Source organism: Nelusetta ayraudi, unplaced genomic scaffold (assembly GCF_046127955.1).
Source record: "Nelusetta ayraudi isolate G7.1 ecotype Tasmania unplaced genomic scaffold, CSIRO-AGI_Nayr_v1 ptg000079l, whole genome shotgun sequence".
Classification (NCBI taxonomy): Eukaryota; Metazoa; Chordata; class Actinopteri; order Tetraodontiformes; family Monacanthidae; genus Nelusetta; species Nelusetta ayraudi.
The window spans coordinates 1,603,933-1,622,500 of record NW_027466129.1 but is presented as its reverse complement, the minus strand read 5'-3'; the positions used below and the strand labels follow the sequence as shown (position 1 = coordinate 1,622,500).

General features: G+C 48.9%; 2 protein-coding genes across 2 annotated transcripts in view; one reads left to right on the top strand and one right to left on the bottom strand.

The window, feature by feature from the left end:
* rftn1a (raftlin, lipid raft linker 1a) overlaps positions 1-8,834 on the top strand; it is a 21,872-nt gene extending 13,038 nt beyond the window's left edge. Inside the window, exons 3-10 of the mRNA XM_076043909.1 lie at positions 1,478-1,664; positions 3,575-3,683; positions 5,750-6,371; positions 6,476-6,679; positions 6,899-7,011; positions 7,389-7,492; positions 7,950-8,025; positions 8,398-8,834. Of these exons, the coding sequence (XP_075900024.1) occupies positions 1,478-1,664; positions 3,575-3,683; positions 5,750-6,371; positions 6,476-6,679; positions 6,899-7,011; positions 7,389-7,492; positions 7,950-8,025; positions 8,398-8,814 (1,832 nt within the window). The 3' untranslated portion in view covers positions 8,815-8,834. The remainder of the gene's footprint in view (positions 1-1,477; positions 1,665-3,574; positions 3,684-5,749; positions 6,372-6,475; positions 6,680-6,898; positions 7,012-7,388; positions 7,493-7,949; positions 8,026-8,397) is intronic.
* Positions 8,835-10,895: 2,061 nt separating this feature from the next.
* On the bottom strand, positions 10,896-17,203 carry oxnad1 (oxidoreductase NAD-binding domain containing 1). The gene is made up of 8 exons (XM_076044096.1): positions 17,045-17,203; positions 16,732-16,816; positions 15,597-15,660; positions 15,364-15,467; positions 13,753-13,894; positions 12,589-12,843; positions 12,345-12,453; positions 10,896-12,112 (listed from the first exon to the last, which is right to left on the bottom strand). The coding sequence occupies exons 2-8, from the start codon at positions 16,803-16,805 to the stop codon at positions 11,955-11,957; spliced, it is 906 nt and encodes a 301-aa protein (XP_075900211.1). The 5' UTR covers positions 16,806-16,816; positions 17,045-17,203; the 3' UTR covers positions 10,896-11,954.
* Positions 17,204-18,568: the final 1,365 nt, after the last annotated feature.

Below are 18,568 nucleotides of genomic sequence, written 5' to 3'. Positions count from 1 at the left end.
ACACACACACACACACACACACACACACACACACACACACACACACCTGTGTTCAACTCTTTGATTGCGACCGTCCAGCGCTGGACTGGAGAGAAAAGTTTCAGCGCTAATTTAGAAAAGCCTCGTTCACGCGGTCGTATATCGCTGCAGTGTGCACAGCCAGCCACTAGTAGGCAGTACAGCAACTTAGGACACAAGTACATCCACCATCAGAGACGGGAAAAAAACGTATTCGTGATCGTAATGACAAACTTTTTTTCATCGTCATCGACAACAAAAATAAACGCAAAACTTTCTGATGCTTAGCATGGCGGCTAAAAGGCCGTCCATGGGCGCTGGCCCCGCCCCCTCCCGCCAAGGACACCTCCACCCAGCACACCTAATAATATCACCACAGTGGCTCTGCCGAGCTCAAAACTCCCATGATTCCTAGCGATGGTGTGATCATCAGACTGGGATGAGAGGACAGTCTGACCATGGCTGTTGCCAGACGAGTGAGTGTGTGTGTGTGTGTGTGTGTGTGTGTGTGTGTGTGTCGGCACACTGGGTATCCACTCGCATGTGTCAACACACCAGATGATGGAGAGCAAACTGAAAATGAGATGCATTTTTCTTTTTTACAAACTCACTCTGTGTGCATTTATCCGTGTGTGTGTGTGTGTGTGTGTTTGTGTGTGTGCGTGTGTGTGTGTGCGCGCAGTGCGGCTAATTTATTCAAGTTATTTTCTCTCCTGCAGGCCCATGCAAATGAGATTGAATGGGAGAGGATGACAAGTATTCAGGCACAATCACACACACACACACGCACACACACACAAACACGCACACACACCTGGCCCCACTCAGTCATCCAGAAACACGTGTGCGTGTGTGTTCCGGCACAATGCGGAGACCCCCGGGAGGGCGGTGCTCGCTAACGCTGCGCTGCCCCCCCGGTGGATTAACGCTGACAGTTTGCTTACGTTCGATAAGCGCCGCTAACCGTCTCCGCCGCTCGAGAGCGGGGAGGGTTTTTTTTTTTTATTGTCCTCTCTCTCTCTCTCTCTCTCTCTCTCTCCTTTGTGTTTAGTAAAGAAAGAAAGAGAGAGAGAGAAAAAAAAGCAAAAACGCAAACGGCCGCGTTCGTGCGCGGCGCTAATACCTCACGCCCAAACAAACAGCGAGTGCGATTGTCTGTCCTGACGTTTCTTTGATGTGCGAGGAACACACACACACACACACACACACACACACACACGCACACACACACACACGCACACACACACACACACACACACACACACGCCCATACATCAAAAGGTCGGTTGATGCAGCTGCAAATGTGTGCTGCAAGACACAGATGAATATTCTGCTGCTAATGAGCTTCAGATTTAGCAGGAAGACGACTGCGTTGCTGCTGTTCTGCCACTTTCATCCATCCGTGACCTTTGACCTCTCTCCCCCCGCATCCCCGCCCCTCCCCCTTCCCTGACTGCAGAGGTGTCCTCGGTGTCCTCGGTGCTGTGCCTGTCCTCGGTGCGGGAGCTCCCTGTCCAGGTGCGGGACCTCTACGCTCAGGGCTTCGTGCTGGTGGCCGTGCACCCCTTCGTGCACCCCTGTGGCCCCGGCCACGCCCACATCCAGCGCCAGCTGCACCGGGCCGTGCTGGTGCGGGAGACGCCTAGGTACGGTGAAAGAACAAAAATAAATAAATAAATCGGCTGTATTTTGGGCGTTCGTTTTTGATTTGCTGGTGACGGCAGCAGGAGGAATTGCGATCTCCACCCCTCCCCCCGCCCCCTCTCTCCTCCACCCTCCCTCCACTCAGGAGGAATTAATTGCAGATGAAGGGCTAATTTTAGCCGGCTGCTCCAATTCTTTCATTTTCTGACTCTGCGGGATTAAACAATATTCTGAATCTCCGCAATAATCCAATTATTGACGCCACAGATGCACAACCAAAAAATAAAATTACTACGTATGTTTCCCCTCACACAGGAGTTGAATTATTTAAAACCCAAAGACAACATCCAGCAATGAAGTAAAACTACTACTAAACTACTAAAATATTTCCCACCACATTGGAGAGAAACACAACGTCCGGCAACCAGCACACTGACTCCTCCCGGTCTGCGCTAACCGTCTAGCGCTAATTAGCTGACAACATCATCGCTAATCTACGAACATGAGGCATGTCACAACAGTTATAGCTCGTAGATGCTCTTAACACGCCCCCAAGAGAGACTTGACGGGTTGATTGACAGCTCAACAACCAACAGATAACAACAACAACAACAACAACAACAACATTAAACGTCTCCCTGCTGGTAAAACTTGTCAACTCCTTTCGGCTCAGCGTCGCCCCCTACAGTCGGGAGGATCCTCTCAACTCATCCTCACTTTTTGCGAGTATTCGAGGAACTGTGCGGCTGTGTGTGCGTGTGTGACTTAAACGTTTGTACATGCACACACACCCACCCACACACACACACACACACACACACACACACACACACACACACACACACACACACACACCTCGTGCACATGCACGCGCACGCGCTGCTCTTTCTGAGGGCCCTTCCTGCCAAGCGGCCCTGCCTGCTGCTTCCTGGCACCTGTCACCGTGGAGACGGCTGATTGCATCACCGCCGCTCGCCAGAGGGGAACGGCGGCGGGCGACCAAGAGACACAGGGAGAGAGAGAGTGAGAGAGAGGAAGAGACATCCATCCCTCCCTCCCTCCGTCCTTTCATCCAACTTGTCTCACTTCACTGATAGCCATCGCCCTCTCTTTCTTTTGTCCTCCCTGCTCCCTCCTCCCTCCTCCTACTCCCCCCCCCCCCTCCCCACCTTCTCGCCCCTCTCCCCGGCTCCTCCCTCCCCGACCACTTTTACTCCGCCTCTCATGTCCCGTGGCCAACGCCCCCCTTTTCATCGAAAACCCACCAAATAAAATGAAAACCCCGCAAAGATCTGACGGATCTGCTATTTCCCATCCGTCCCATGACGTCGCTCAGGCCTCAGAGCAAAATGGCTGCGTGATGGCGGCGGCGTGATGGCGGCCTTCCCGCTGACCTCAATCCCGATTCGATGGGGCGGGTCCGAATTCTGCCTTTCACGAGCGTGTCTGTCTGTCTGTCTGTCCGGCAGCGGCGGCGGGAGAAGGAAACTGGCTCCTCGGCTTCTTCCCTCTAATAAGTCTATTGTGCTGTGGCTGAATGTCTTCGCTCCACAAAATGGAAAAAAAAAATAAATGAAATGAAAAAAAAATAGAATGGCGGCGGCAGCAAAGCATCAATTCTGAGGTTGCCGGGCGCCGCCGTCATTCTATTCCTTTTAGCACCGCTCATTGACCCAGAATGGCAACAGCGGCGACGGCTGCCAGATTGGGTGGAGCTCCTGCTGCCATAATGGACATGGAAATGGAGCCCAAGGTGGGGGAGCGGGGATGAGGAGGTGGGGTTTAGGAGGGGGGGGGGGGCAGGAACTGGATCTGAACCCCCCGAGCTAAATGATGCGAGACCGACCTGGAAGTTTGTTTTTCACGGCTCACAAATTTATTTTTTCCTCCTTTTTCCCTTTTTTTCCGGCAGTTCGGAGAAGAGTCAGCTGAGGTGGGCAGGGCCTCGGCTGGAGACGGACGTGTGCGTGGCGGGACGGCAGGCCGCTGACCCGGAGCTGATCCAGAGCTACGTCAAGAAGGTGAGACATTTAAAAACTGTAAATCTCAACAGGATTTTTGAGGATTTTTATGCGGCTGGATCGGCGAGAAACAAACCAGCAAATTTGACTTTGACCAACGGCGAGAAAAAGAAAACCTTCACGTTTTGGGCTGCAAGCTACGGAGATCATTGTCGTGTTGCATTCTGGGTAACGGGGACAGCGAGTCCCGCAGAATTGGAGAAGATGCTTTCAAAGCCCAGCATGAAGCATGAAGCAGGCCAGCGGGGACTGAGTTGATTTGACCGAAAACAGGGTTTTGTTATTATTGTTTGCAATATGCTTTCTGGCCATTAGATGGCACTGAAACTCACACATTAGGGCCTTTAAAAATATATATGTTAAACAAACAGAATACGTGTCATTAGTATGGAAGCGCATTGTTGCCACACCAGGAGAAAGAACAGGGCTCAGTCTCATGTTGTGAAACTATCACAATATCTCATGAAACTTTTACATTTTTATTTGATGATTTTCACGTTATTTCATGATAATTTTCACTTTAGAACGTGATACTGAGTACTACTTTTTTTTCTAATGTGACAGCAATTGATGTTTACATTGATGTTCATTTTAGCTCTGATATGAATTTGTTAAAAAAAAAAAAAAAAAAAAACGCTAAATGGTTTTGTTGCAGAATCTGAGCTGATGCCTCAAACTTGTTGCTCCTCAAGTGTGTGTGTGTGTGTGTGTGTGTGTGTGGTAAGGACCGGTAAGCTGAGTGACAGGCTAAAGAAGCGAACGCCGCCCGCTGCCGTTTATCAGTGGCTGGAAGTCGCTCTAGGTCCTCTTCAATTTGCCGACGCCGGGGAAATGAAATGGTGCACGGCTGAATAGATTTGCATCTGAACACCCGTCGAGCACAAAAGAGGACGACTGTGATTGGCTGGAAACTCACGTCGCCCAGAATAATGTGATGGGCTGCGGCGGCGTGACATGAATAACCAATCAGACAGCGAGGAAGATAAGGAAAGCGGCCAGGCAGACCGAGTGACAGCCGTGTGTGTGTGTCTGTGTGTCTGTGTGTGTGTGATCTCAGTTTTAAATTTCCATACTTGTGTCCCCCCCGCCCCCCACCCCAAACTCTCGTCTCCGCCCACTTCCCCGTCTGTCCTCCGTCTCACTCGTCTCATTTAAAAAGAAAGAGAGAGAAAAAAAGTGTGCGTTAACTGTGTGAGCGCAGTTGGAAGAAGAGGTTTGAGGTGGCGGTGGTGATGGTGGTGGGCGGAGCCTCACTCTGGGCTGGGAGTCATGTGATCATCCGATTCCTTCGTTTCCACTTCGCTGAGCTGCGTCGAAAAACTGTCGTCCTAAATATCAACCTGCAATTAACGGCTGCAGCTCTGTGGGAGGGACACACACACACACACACACACACACACACACACACACACACACACACACACACACACACTCCGCTGCCTGGAGATAATGAGATCCTTTCTTTGTCGTTTGAATATTTGATCTGTGCAGATGATGAGGAGGCTTGTTGTGGTGCAGACAGTTGATTTCCTTTGTCGTCCGTCCATATTTCCGCTTCACATGGACGTAGTAATAATAATAATAATAATAATAATAATAATAATAATAATTAGGGACGCACCAATAACTGTACTGGGTATTGGTACTGAAACCGGTGTTGAGTACTGTACTCGTAAAATACGTGCCGATACGACAACATCAACACCAGTTGTATATGCATGTATATGACAATTGTGTTAAATGTGTGTTTGCACTGCAGTGAAACTTGAAAGACACGCTGAGGAATGTTGTTGTATGTATATACTGTATATATATATATATATATATATAAATGTGAATATAATGTGTATATACTATACATTTGTATTTAATTCACTACAAAGCAGGTTGGACGCTAACTGCTAACCTTGTAATTGTGACATGTGCCATGACAAGAAAGAATATTGCTGCAATGCAAGTACTCGTACTCGACTCATTCTGTAAAAAAAAGTGATATCGGTGCCATGCATCCCTAAATGTAGTAATGATGATATTAACACGTAGTTGATGTTTTCCTCCTCCTGCAGGTGCAGGACGTGGCTGAGCAGGGTCTGACCTTTGTGGGCTTCCTGCAGCAGCCGGGGGGCGGGCCCTGCTTCCTGGGGCACTGGGACCCTGAGGAGCTGTCCTCCCTGCACTCCAGCCCCTCCCCCATCCACAGACACCCTCTCAGCCCCACGGAACCATGGCAGGACCGCCCGGACCGCCGGCGCTCGGAGCCCTGGGACCTGAATGGTGACAACGAAGAAGAAGAAGAAGAGGAAGAGGAAGAGGAAGATCACGTAAAACCAGACTTCAGTCCTCTGAGGTGCGTCAGTGGTTCGGAGCTCCACCAGGGGGTGCCAGAGGGTCCAGTTGGCCGGCGACCCCAGAGCCGCAGGTCGTCCACGCCCACCTGGCTCGGCACGCCCTGCGCCGCCGCCGCCGCTGCAGGTGGAGGCCCGAGGCCCCGCCTACCAGACGTCCGACCGTCCATTCAGAGGGATCCACGGAGCTCCGCCCCCGACGGCTGGTTCAGCTCCCCGGCCCTCCAGAACGGCGCGAAGACGCACCACAACAACAACAACGATGATGATGATGATAACGACGAAGATGAGACCCGACAGAAGAGCTCAGAGCAGAACCTCCCATCACCAGCAGGGCGGCGCCGTGAGCAGCCTGCTTCTACATCACCAAGTCCAAAAAAACACTCTTTCACCTTCATGCTTTGACCGTCTGTCTGTCTGTCTGTCTGTCTGTCTGTCTGTGTGCAGGGCTGCAGCTCTTTGCCCTGTACAACCGCACGGGGGCGCTCCATGCCCCCCCCAGGTACTACTCGCTCCGGGTGCCACTGCACCTGCAGAGGGAGGCGGGGCTAGTCACCGAAGTCGACGCCCACTGGCTGGATCACATGACGCAGCACTTCACCGCCGGCGCCCAGCTGGTGGACGGCTTCTTCCACCTGGAGGGCAGCAGCGGTGGGACAAACACACACACACACACACACACACACGCGCACGCTGCACACGCACACGCACACACAAAAATCCAAATGAAACTGTTTGTGGGCCTGTCAGCAGCTGACCTTTGACCCCTTGGTCTGCCTGCTGGGACAGCAGAAGAGTCCAAACGTCCTTCCCTGACTGTCTGTCTGTCTGTCTGTCTGTCTCTCTCTGTGTCTCTCTGTCTCCCCCCAGAGGACGGTCTCTCCTCGGCGGACAGCGTCTTCATCTTCCGCAGCTCGGCGGTGGACGAGACAGCCAGCGTCTGCTACGATGCCATCGTGGTGGAGCAGTGGACCGTCGTTAGCGTGGGTGCCTGTGTGTCTGTCTCTCAGTCTGTCTGTCTGACTTCCAGTCTGTCTGACCTCCCGTCTGTCTGTCTGTCTGTCTGTCTGACCTCCCGTCTGTCTGTCTGTCTGACCTCCAGTCTGTCTGTCTGTCTGACCTCCCGTCTGTCTGTCTGTCTGACCTCCCATCTGACCTCCAGTCTGTCTGTCTGTCTGTCTGACCTCCAGTCTGTCTGTCTGTCTGACCTGTCTGTCTGACCTCCCGTCTGAACTCCAGTCTGTCTGTCTGTCTGTCTGTCCTCCTGTCTGTCTGACCTCCTGTCTGTCTGTCCTCCAGTCTGTCTGTCCTCCAGTCTGTCTGTCTGTCTGACCTCCTGTCTGTCTGTCCACACCTGCAGGGTGTTGTGGTGAAGGCCGACTACGTGCCGCTGCTCCAGTCTCTGGCTCCCTACGGCTGGAGGCTGATGTGTGTGCTGCCCACCCCTATTGTCAAGACCAACAGGTACACAAGACAAATTCAAAAAAAAAAAATGAAAATGTGCTGCTGCTACAGCAGCGGCGGCAGCGGCGGCAACTCGGTCTAATCACTGGCGGCTGTCGGAGGATTGGAGGCTAAACGAGCGGCTCACACACTCCCGACGCGAGGGTTCAACATCTGACAAATCACCGGCGTCGCGTCGACATGAAACGAGGCTTTTGAAATCTGCCAGATCAGAACAATGAAATAAATAAATGAAAATAATAATAAAAAAGACGAGACAAGACAAGACAAGCCTCTGATGTGTTTTTCCTCCTTCTGGTGTCACAAAACGCCAGCCGACAGGAACCCAAATTCCAATAATAATAACAATACCTGCTTGTCACACATTAACGTGGCAGGTGGAAGACTAAAAAAAAAAAAAAAACAGAAAAAAAAAAGTGCTGATCCTCTCCTTCCCCTCCCCCCCCCCCTCCCACAGTGACGGCAGCCTGTCCACCAAGCAGATCCTCTTCCTCCAGAGACCCGTCCTGCAGCGCAAGAGGAAGGACTTCAAGGTGGCTCCGCCCCCCTTCACTCTCCCCCCTACCCCACCGCACGCCTGTCACTCGCCCGCCCACTCTTCAGAGGGACATGTGACTTTCACGCCACCCAGGTCTCCCTCCCCCCCTAACCATTCCCCCCCACTCCACAATCCCGCTTCTAAATCGGGACGCACGTCAAACCAGCAGGCGACTAATAATAGACGGGCGGCGGCCGACCTCCAGCTGCAGCTCAGTGACGGAGGCTTTGTTGCCGTTTGGCAGGTGTCTGGAGAGACGGAGACGAGAGGGAGAGCGAAAGAGAGCACTTATAATAAAAAAAAAAAAAAAAAAAAATTAATTTAAAAGAAACATAAAAAAACAACATGTTTCAAACTCTCGTTTCAGATGCTGAGTCTGAGGGGGCGGAGCAAAGCCAAGAAGAAATCAGCCCAGGAGAGAGACAGCATGTGTCCCATGATGGAGACCGAGATGAGGAGGCTGAGGGGGAGCTCGGAGGAGGAGGAGTATGAGGAGTACGAAGAGGAGGAGGAAGAGGAGGAGAGGAGGAGCTGGGGCAGTGGGAGGAGCCAAGCAGCCAGCAGCAAGGAGAACCTGTGGCTCCAGAGGGGCCTCCTCCTGTCCGGCAGTGTGGAGTCCTTCCAAGAGGTGGAGGAACAGCAGGAGGAGGAGGAGGTGGAGGAGAGTGAGGCGAAGGGCACTTCACTGCAGAGGTGGAGCGACGTGTGTCGCAGAGGCGGCGTGAAGGCGGAGCCTCGCATGGAGGAACGAATCAAGCTGCAGCTCTTCTCTGGAGTCTGCTGACAACAGGGAGGAGGAGGAGGAGGCGGGGCGGTGGGAGGAGCCAGGAGTTAGAGGAGCTAGGGCAGTGGGAGGAGCCAGGAGGAGGAGCAGTGGAAGGAGGCTGCAGAAAGAGGGGGAATGGGAGGACCCAGGAGGAGGCGGGGCAGTGGGCGGGAGGAGTCGGGGCAAGGGTAGGTGGAGCTAGGGCAACGGTAGGAGGGGTGGGAGGAGCCAGGAGGAGGAGGCGCAGTGGGAGGGAGGAGCCAGGAGAGGGCGGGGCAGGGGTAGGTGGAGATAGGGCAGTGGGAGGAGCCGGAAGAGCAGTGGGAAGAGCCAGGAAGAGGAGAAGGAGCCAGCAGGTAGAGGGGTATGAGGAGGAGGAGGTGGGGCTGTGGGAGGAACAAGCAGGACGGGGAGAAGGAGGGAGAGCAGGAGTGGTTGTGGGAGGAACCCAAATCCACCTGTCTGTTTTCTCACATTTGGACTCGAAAGAGGAGGAGGAGCCAGAAGACCTGGTGCTCCAGCAGGTGGTGCTGTGTTTGTGCAGTTTGACTGTAGTTGATGTGCAATGGTGTAGAAGAAGAAGAAGAAGAAGAAGAAGAAGAAGACTCACTTAAAGACTGAAGCCAGTCGTCATGGTGTTTGGCCACTTCCTGTTTGTGTCAATGACGCAGCGGCAACTTCACGAGACTGTCGAGACTCTTTCGCTTCCGTCAAACTAGAAACAGTCACACCGAGATCCACACGTGTCACTAATATGTCCGTCTATCACTGCAAATTAGAATGAGTAAAATGATCCAGTTGGGACACAGTTCAGGCAATGGTACTTGTTCATCATGGAATACAATATTAACATGCAGAGGTTTGAATTTCTTCTGACCTACAAGCGTTTCTACAAATTCTTGTTGTGGTTTATCAGCCTCAAGGTTCTTACACACCGGGAACGAATTCGCTAAGCAAATAATTTGCTTTAAAAAAAACAAAAAGTCAATGGAACCTTACACACCGGCAGCAGAAAGCGGCTGTTATTTTTTCGCTCGTGTTGAATTTTGCAGAGGTTTAAAGGCGAAGGGCTGAACCTCTGACCAATCAAAACGATGCTGGCACGTCGATGACGTCACGTCAACACTTCGGTAATTTGTTCGCTCCGTCTGCAAAACGTGGAGCCAGTAGACGGCGCGGTCCTTCAAATTGTCAGACGGACATTCTAAAGTACTGGTGAAATTTCACTGGGTAGAATTTGAGCTCGTGGATTGTCGTGTTGAACCATCTCGACATACGTCGGCTTTCACTTGTGAAAGTTGTGGTGTAGAAGGCGGTTGTTCGCTCGACGCGCTTAAAACGGAACTTCTCCGTCGCCACACTTTTAAAAATGATATTTTTATTTCTTTTGTTTAAATCCGTTTCGAAAAGCTTTTTAAATTATGAGCATATCCAATGGAAGACGAAAAAATGTTGTTCGATGATTACTCCTACTACTTATTTTATATGTATATTCGCGCTGCGCTAGGTGTGTACAGGAAAAATTCGCCTTCAAAAAAAATTTGCATTTTTGCGTCGCTTTGCTTATTTCTCGCTGTTGTAAGGACCTTCACACTCAACAATCATCAGCAAAGAAACCGCCGTTAGCCCTCTGTTTTCAGCCTCCTGCTAAATCCAAGGCTTTTTTTGGGGTGGGGTACAGGGAGGGTGGGACTTTCCACACGTTTGTATGCATGGATGAAAAAATTTGGCAACACGTGACCGAGCGCGGCCATCAAAGATTTCACAGTACAAACTGTACAGTAGGTGTACACACACACACACGCACAAATGACATGACATTAAGTACTCTGTGTATACACAAAGGATGTTGGACACAAAGTAAGTTGAGAGTGTTTATTTATGTTGAGCACTGCAGTGTGATGTTTGATGTAAATAAAAAGTGTTTTCACTAAAATCAAACTGGAAACTGATATTTTATGGTGATGGACCAACCGGACGACTGTTATTATCATCATCATCGTTATTCAGAGGGTTCGCTGTGATGAGCGAGACTTTAAAAAAAAAACCCAAAAAAACAAAACCTTGCAGGTCATGATGAAAGAAGAGAGAGAAAAAGATTGACTCAATTTTTTTTATTTCCTCTTTAAATATATAATAATATCACATCAGCATTGAACATCGTTTCCTCACAAGAGGACAAAATGCACAAACTCGAAAATGAGTCTTGAGAGCACGAACACGCCCCCCCCCACCCCCCACCTGTCGAGCGACCCGGCCAATCACAGACCACCCTGAGGTTCCATTACAGCGCACGGCAGGACACTCACTGCAGACCAGGGCTACGCCATGGTTATGGGTATGAGTGAGGTGTGTGTGTGAGTGACTGTATCCAACCGTGAGGAGGCGAAGGAGGAGGAGGAGGAAGGAGACGGCAGCCAGTATGTGGGAGATTTTCGAGTTTCCAGAAACACTTTTGGTGTCAAGTTGTTTTTTTCTTGCGTTGGCAGAAAAGTGAAAATGTAACTCGAATCAGCAGCAAAAACAACAACAACAACAAAAAAAAATTCTTCAGCCTTTCAAATAAATAATCAGGTTGTTCCACCAAGAACATGTTTTAAAAAAAATTAAAAGGCACACTGATGGAATATTGAGTGTGAAAGCTTCCAGACCAAGATGATGACGACGATTTTGCATGAAGTGGTTTTGACATTTTTGGCTCAATGTTCAGTCAACGCAAACGTCTTGGTCAACCAATCAGATGGTTAGTTGCTGGTTGCTGTAGGTACAGCAGGACCTTCACACTCCCCAACTACAACAACCACACAACACCCTCGGCTGTGGCAGGAAGTTGTTTTGTCGGTTATAAAAACAGCAGGCAGGTTTGCATAGATTATTATTATTATTATTATTATTATTATTATTATTATTAATAAAACTGTAATCGGAGTTGTGTGTAACGTGTGTGTAATGTAAATACCTGCTGAGCTGCGAGTGTGTTCAAGCGTCCATAAATTACTCGAGAGTCATTGAAGAGATGGTGAGTCGGAGGTGGGCGGAGCTTCTGCACGTCCGGCTCGAACCAGTCGCTGATCTGCAGGGATGTCATTTCTTCCCCATTCCAAATGTTTTTTTTTCTTAAAACGGGTAAAACGCAGCAGAACCTTGGCGTGGTTGGTCTACCACCACTTCTCGAAGAGGATTCTGTCTCTGGGAAGCTCCAAGTCCAGCAGTCGTCTGGAGACGTCCTCGATCATGGGCGGCGGCCCGCATAGGAAACACAGCGTCCTGTGGGGGTCCACGCGAGCTCGCAGCTCCTCCTCCGAGATCCTCCCACCTGGGGGTGGAGGTGGGGGGGGGGGGAGAAGCCAATCCATTAACTTCCTCACCACTTCCTTCATACACGCAAAGTCCCGAGTCCTTCACGCAAAACATCAACCGTCAGGAGACACAGCAAGCAGCTGATTCATCAGCAGAGTAACAGCAGAGAGAGAGACACATATGGTGTGTGTGTGTGTGTGTGTGTGTGTGTGTGTGTGTGTGTGTGTGTGTGAGTGCGTTGTACTCACGGTGGAGGAAAGGTCGGAGGTCAGGTTCCACCTCGGAGCTCTGCTGCGTGACGTGGAAGTTGCAGGAGATGTTGTCAGGGAAGCGACGACACGCCTCCATGATGGAGTTCTGAGGGACGGAAGAGGGAGGTGAGACCAACACACACACACACACACACACACACACACACACACACACACACACACACACACACACACACACACACACACACACACACACACACACACACACACACACACACACCTTGAAGAGCAGCTCCTCGTTGCTCTTGGCGCTGTAGCACAGGTGCACGGCACCGACGTTGTGGCTCCGCCCACCTCCACCTGCATCTCCACCCACAACCTCCAGCAGGTCGGCGGCGTGCAGCATGATGGAGTAGAGCGGGTTGATGCCAACGCCACCGGCCACCAGCAGCAGGTCCACGGCCGGGTCGGAGGGGGCGGGGTCAAAGAAGAAGTCCCCGCCCACACGCATGGCCACCTTGGAGCCCACAGTGCACTGGGGGGGGGGGTGGATGGGTAATTAGAATAACAATTAGAATTAAAGTTAAAGATAACAAAAATAATGTGAAAAAATAAATCATCTATATATGATAAAAAGAGGAGTCGTGCAACATTAATTCTTTACAGCTTCACTTATGAAATGAAAAAAAAACTTCAAAAAGCTTTAATAGGGCTGAAAAAACTGCATCCATACACACACAGATAAGATAAACAGGATTCAACAAGTCACACCATTTAATGTCTCACACACACACACACACACACACACACACACACACACACACACACACACACACACACACACACACACACACACACACACACACACACACACACACACACACACACACACACACACCGCAGCTGCTGGAGGAGTTCAGAGCGCCGGATCAAACAAACGACAGGATCATCAAACGATCCCAGAGCTGCGAGTGTCACGGCGCTCAAACGCACCACTGCCGCTGCCGCCCTGTGCTCCCTATTTACACACTCAAGGCTGTTTATTAAAGAAAAAGAAAATCAAACGTGGGAAGCGCAGGCGGCAAACGAACACACAGGGCAGAAAAGCGAGAAGGAAGGGGGGCGGAGTCAAGATGAACAATTCTTTTTTTTTTTTTTATGCATTTTGCTGATTTCATAGATTCTCCTATATCAGTTGTTTTTTTTTTTACCTTGATAGATATTTTTTTTAAATTGCATTTAATTTCTAATTACTTTTCCTACCCTGTAGCACTTTTGAGATTATTGAAAAGTAGAGTGCAACGTCAATAAAATGTATCATTTATTTTATTATCATGTTATCACACTGCAAAACCACAGTTGTCTGCTTTGGTTTGGCAGGAAGTGAAATCCCTCCTGCTGTTAGTTCCTCAGCCAAACCCGACAGCCGTCCGGTGTTCCTCACCTGTGAGTGGACCCAGTGGGCCGGCGGGTGTCTGGAGTACTTGACGGCCAGCTCGACGACGCCCTCTCTCTGCAGGAGGCCGGGACTGGAGCACATGGAGAACCCGCCCACCGTGTCCACGCCTGGGATGAACAGGTCCACCCTGCACACGCACGCACGCACGCAGACAGACAGACAGACGGACAGACAGGTCAGCAAGCACGTCAAGCAGGGTTGCACGAAAAATAGAATTAATGAAAAATGCAATTTTAAAAACAACATTATAAATCAGGGGTGTCAAACTAAAACGCAGTGGGGCCAAAAAGTCGTGGGCCCCAAACGAGTTTTGCTTCAACACTGAATATGGAAAAAAACAAAACAAAGCTTGATGCTATACAATAAATAACTTCATATTGGATACATGCATCGAATTTCAAAAAAAAAAACAAAAACAACAAACTGATCAAAATGAATAAATAAAATGTCAAATAAAAATCGTCTGTCTCTTTTTTTATTGCAACCTTCTGAACTAAATTTCAACAGTAACCTTTTTCTACAAGCTAATTATACATTTCAGTGTTCAATGAACATCCTGTCCTGATTGAAGCGCCAACTTTGTAGTATCAGTGGGCCGGGTACAGAAGTGATTTTGTATTTACTGGCGGGCCAATTACAATGACATCCATCCACCCCTCCATTTCCAACACCAGCTTCTTCCTGAGCTCAGGGTCGCCACCTACTGACCAGAGGCTAACAATGTGCTAACTGCTACTGCTAACTGGGATTGTCGCCCAATTGGTTTTAATTGGCAGGCTGACACGTGTAGAATGAAGGGTCACTGCTGCCTTTTGACCCCAGTGAAGGGGGGTGGAGGTGGACGTGAGGTGGGGGTGGGGTGGATGAGTGGGTGGGGCTGGAGGGCAGCCTGTTCCAGAAGGCCCAACAAAACTAAAAAAAAAAAAAAAGGCGTGAAAAGTTGAAAAGCTGCTTCAAACAAAAGAGACACACTGCCTGCAAGGACTCGCAACTTCCAGCCTGCAGCTCCTCTTCATCCCTCCTCCTCTTCCTCACTGTTTGCACTCACTGTCAGGCCCCCAAGTGGCGTTACGGCCGCCAACCTGCTGCCACCGCCTCCTCAGTGTGGACTCGTTTAACTCGTACATTTAGTTGCGCTCGAGCCACTTTAATGACGTAGGCCGAGGCAGAGAGGCTTCGGCTTCTGTTACGAGTCTCCTTCCACCATCACATTATCACTACACACATTACAACAGCTAAAAAAAAACAACAAACAAAACAGCCAGTGACGTAAAAAGACGAAAAATGCTGCCCCCTTGTGCTTGTTGTAAGCATTGCATGCTCTCTGATTATAATAGGTACGTATTTTATGGATGATTAGAAATTGTTGATTTTTTTTCACCTCAAAGTTTCTGCTTTTTATACAACAGCTGATTTTTTTGGAGGGTGAGGAGCAATTTTCGTCGTTTTGATCATCAAAACTAATCTGAGACTCAGATTATGATTTCTGAAGAACACCTATCTATATCTATATCTATATCTATATAAGCTGCCGTGATGGCAGACAGGAAACGCGATGACTGACTCAGTGGAAGGAGTCGGTCAGCGTGGACTCACCACTGTCCTGCTCGGAACGTGAACTCCGGGTGGACGGCGATCCTCAATCGCTTGACCGTCGCCGACTCGTTCACGATGCCGCACACTTGAGCCGGATACAGAGCCTGTGGCGGTGGAGGAAAACACAACATACTGTATTCGTCACTGATTGCCCCCTGCAGGAGAGATTTTAAGAGGCTTTCAAACTGACTCAGAAAATAATGGCACAAGTCGTTAAAGACACAAAAACTCACGCTCTGTCTGGAGTTGCTGGCCGTCCGTTCCAGATGGTCCATCTGCCGCTTGGACGACATTTTCCTACTGGATTAAAATAAAGAGGTTGTTGTTGCTGCTGCTGCTGCTGCTGCTGCTGCTGCGGTCACTTGTCACAACAACTCTACGACGAGTGAGAACTGGACTTTGGCCTCTCTGGCAGCCAGCGACAATGAGTTCAAAGAGCTGCTTCCCCTCAGCCTCAGCCACTCACAGCGGGCTGTGTGGAGCCACAGCTGATAGGCTGCAAGGTGGCGCTGGGTATAAAGACTAAACAGTCTCCATAGATTCAGCTTTTAATTTGAAATGTTGAGTTTGAAATGTTGTTGTGCTTAATTTGCTGAATCAGACAGACTAGTAATGTGAAGAAAATAAATAAATGCTAAAATAACGTGAAATCGAACACACTGTTGGGTGTCTATTGTACAATTGGTAAAGTGTTTTTCAACCACTGTGCCACGGCACACTAGATGATGTCAGGTGCGTAGTGAAAGGTTGTTTAATTTCACACACTTGGTCTAAAAATTAGTAATTTTAAAGTTCCATTGTGGGGTGACGGTGCTTTCCAAGGAATGCGAGGCTGTTTCCCTGCCAGGATCAGCTTTGTGTGCATCTAAACAAGTTTCCTACGTTTCACATTGAATGGGTATAGATAAACTAGGAGACTATATTGTCATTATTGGACTTTTATTGTTGTCATTTTATAATATTTTTGGTTGGTGGTGGGCCATGGGATTTCTCCAGAGTGAAATGTTGAAAAGTAACGTGCTCAAAACACATGAATTAGTGTGTGTGTGTGTGTGTGTGTGTGTGTGTGTGTGTATACCTGTTAATCTGTGACATTTTGACTCGCAACTCTATTTGCTGCACATTGGTTAATCAATACACTTGCAATAGATGTGCATCTTCTACCATCTGTGCAATTCTATTATTTCTGATTTGCCAGATTTAAAATTCAGAGGTACTTCTGACAACAACAGGACAAACCGGGCTGTTTCCCTGCCGTCACTCACTGAGTGACAGCAGTCAGTTTTCTAGCGGCCTGGCTAACGGTAAAGGGTCTCCGACAACATAGAACAACAGAACAGTTGCAGGTAACTTCTCGATGACACTCACCTGGTGGCGGAGCAGCGGAGCTGCAGCCGGCAGCCGAGGAGAGCAGCCCGCAACAAGACCGACGGGGCACTCATAGCGTTCCAGACTGAAATTGAAATAAATATATTAAATAAAAAACATTATAACATAGCTGTCGAACCTGAAAACTTGACGGTTTCTCAATAACACCCGACAGTCCGTCCTCCTGCGGTGTGTAGCGGCTGGTTAGCCGGCTAGCTAAAGTGCTAGCCAAAGTGCCGGTTTTTCCCTCATGACGCGCACGTACCGGGAATACGGGTCGAAAACAGACGAGCCGCCAAACTCTCAATCTTACCAGGATATGAAGAGGCTCCGTATCGACTAAATAACGTCCACGCTTTTCGACAGAATACGCAGAATAACCTTGGTCATGTTGTGATTACATGACCATCAGCCAGCACTGACTTCCGCTTCTTCTTCTTCTTCTTCTCCTTCCCTGGAACACCAGTCGTCCTCGGTGAAACACCGGCATTTACAAGACAGTAGTGCCCCCCAATGGACATGTGGCTCCGAACTACCTCAGGTAGTGACGGGTTCCTCGGTGGATTTTGAAACTTGCTGCGCCAGTTTGTTTGAATTTTTTTTGAATTTTACAAAAAATAAAAAAGATTATGTTCACGATTACAACAAATCTAATTCTTACTAAACAGCCAAAATAATACTAACACTTTATATGCAATGTTATATCACCATATATATCAAGTTACATCATTTATCAGATATATAATTATATCATACATATTATATTCATAGTAATTATATGCTCTTTCACCTCATATATTTCCCCCTCCCACAACTGGTGAACGTTTAATTTATGACTAATTTGTCATATATAAATGAATAGACTGTGCAAATAATGTTGTACAGTGTCAGGGTAATAATTGACTCGATACAGAAATGATACAGATATTAAAATCTAAACCTTTTCACACTCACCTGTACTGTTACTACAGAAATGGTAAGAAAAACAAACAAACAAATGGAAATTAAAAAAAAAAAAAAAAAGCTGCCTGAGAGCACATCTTTATTTTTTCCAATGACTTTTGAGAATTTAAGTAAAACCGTGACTAATTATTTTTGTCACTGCCATCATCAATTTGGCTTTTTTGCAGGGAGCTCTGAAGAAAAAAAAATGAACTATGCATATAAAGCTGGAACAAGGTGATTAGTGCTGATCACCGCACATTTTAACCAGTGTGTCTGTCAGGTGTTGCAGATTGTAATTTAGAAAAAAACAAAACAAAACAAAGCGACACCAGGGAAACTAAAACACAAGATTCCTTTCTGCATTCCAGCAGCAGCTGCAGCTGCAGCAGCAGGTTTCATCTCTGCGCTGCCATTTTGTAGGTGAGGCTCAGGTGAGTTTCAGCTGAGCCTCCATCAATCAAACAATACAAATCCAGCAAAGGCGGCAAAAGCGTCTTGGAGGAAGTTTTTCCCCAATGCAGGACATAAACCCCCCCCCCCCCATCCCCACCTGAACTCCACACATACACACACACACTCAGCTGGCCGCCAGCCTCCCTCCAACCTGCTCGCTTCCAGGTGACCTCACCTGTGTTTAAAGGGTCTGAGAGGCCAATAAACCTGATCTCTCTCTCTCTCTCTCTCTCTCTCTCTCTCTCTCTCTCTCTCTCTCTCTCTCTCTCTCTCTCTCTCTCCCTCTCTCTCTCTCTTTGTGTGTGTGTGTGTGTGATTCTGATCATTCATACAGTAGCTGCTCACTTCCTCGGAGTTGCTCTCTTTGTTAAGCCAGCGAGCCGACTCTACCAGTCTGACTGGCTGCCGTCTTTCCCAGGCTCCATCCTCTACATGCCTC

What these genes read in the sequence shown, in the direction of transcription:
- oxnad1 (XM_076044096.1), bottom strand. Translation starts at nt 16,805, where the DNA reads ATGAGTGCCCCGTCGGTCTTGTTGCGGGCTGCTCTCCTCGGCTGCCGG. An exon ending in CCAGCAACTCCAGACAGAGC is followed by an intron (nt 15,468 to 15,596) that starts GTGAGTTTTTGT and finishes CCACCGCCACAG; the next exon opens with GCTCTGTATCCGGCTCAAGT. An exon ending in ACGTTCCGAGCAGGACAGTG is followed by an intron (nt 13,895 to 15,363) that starts GTGAGTCCACGC and finishes GTGCGTGTGCAG; the next exon opens with GGTGGACCTGTTCATCCCAG.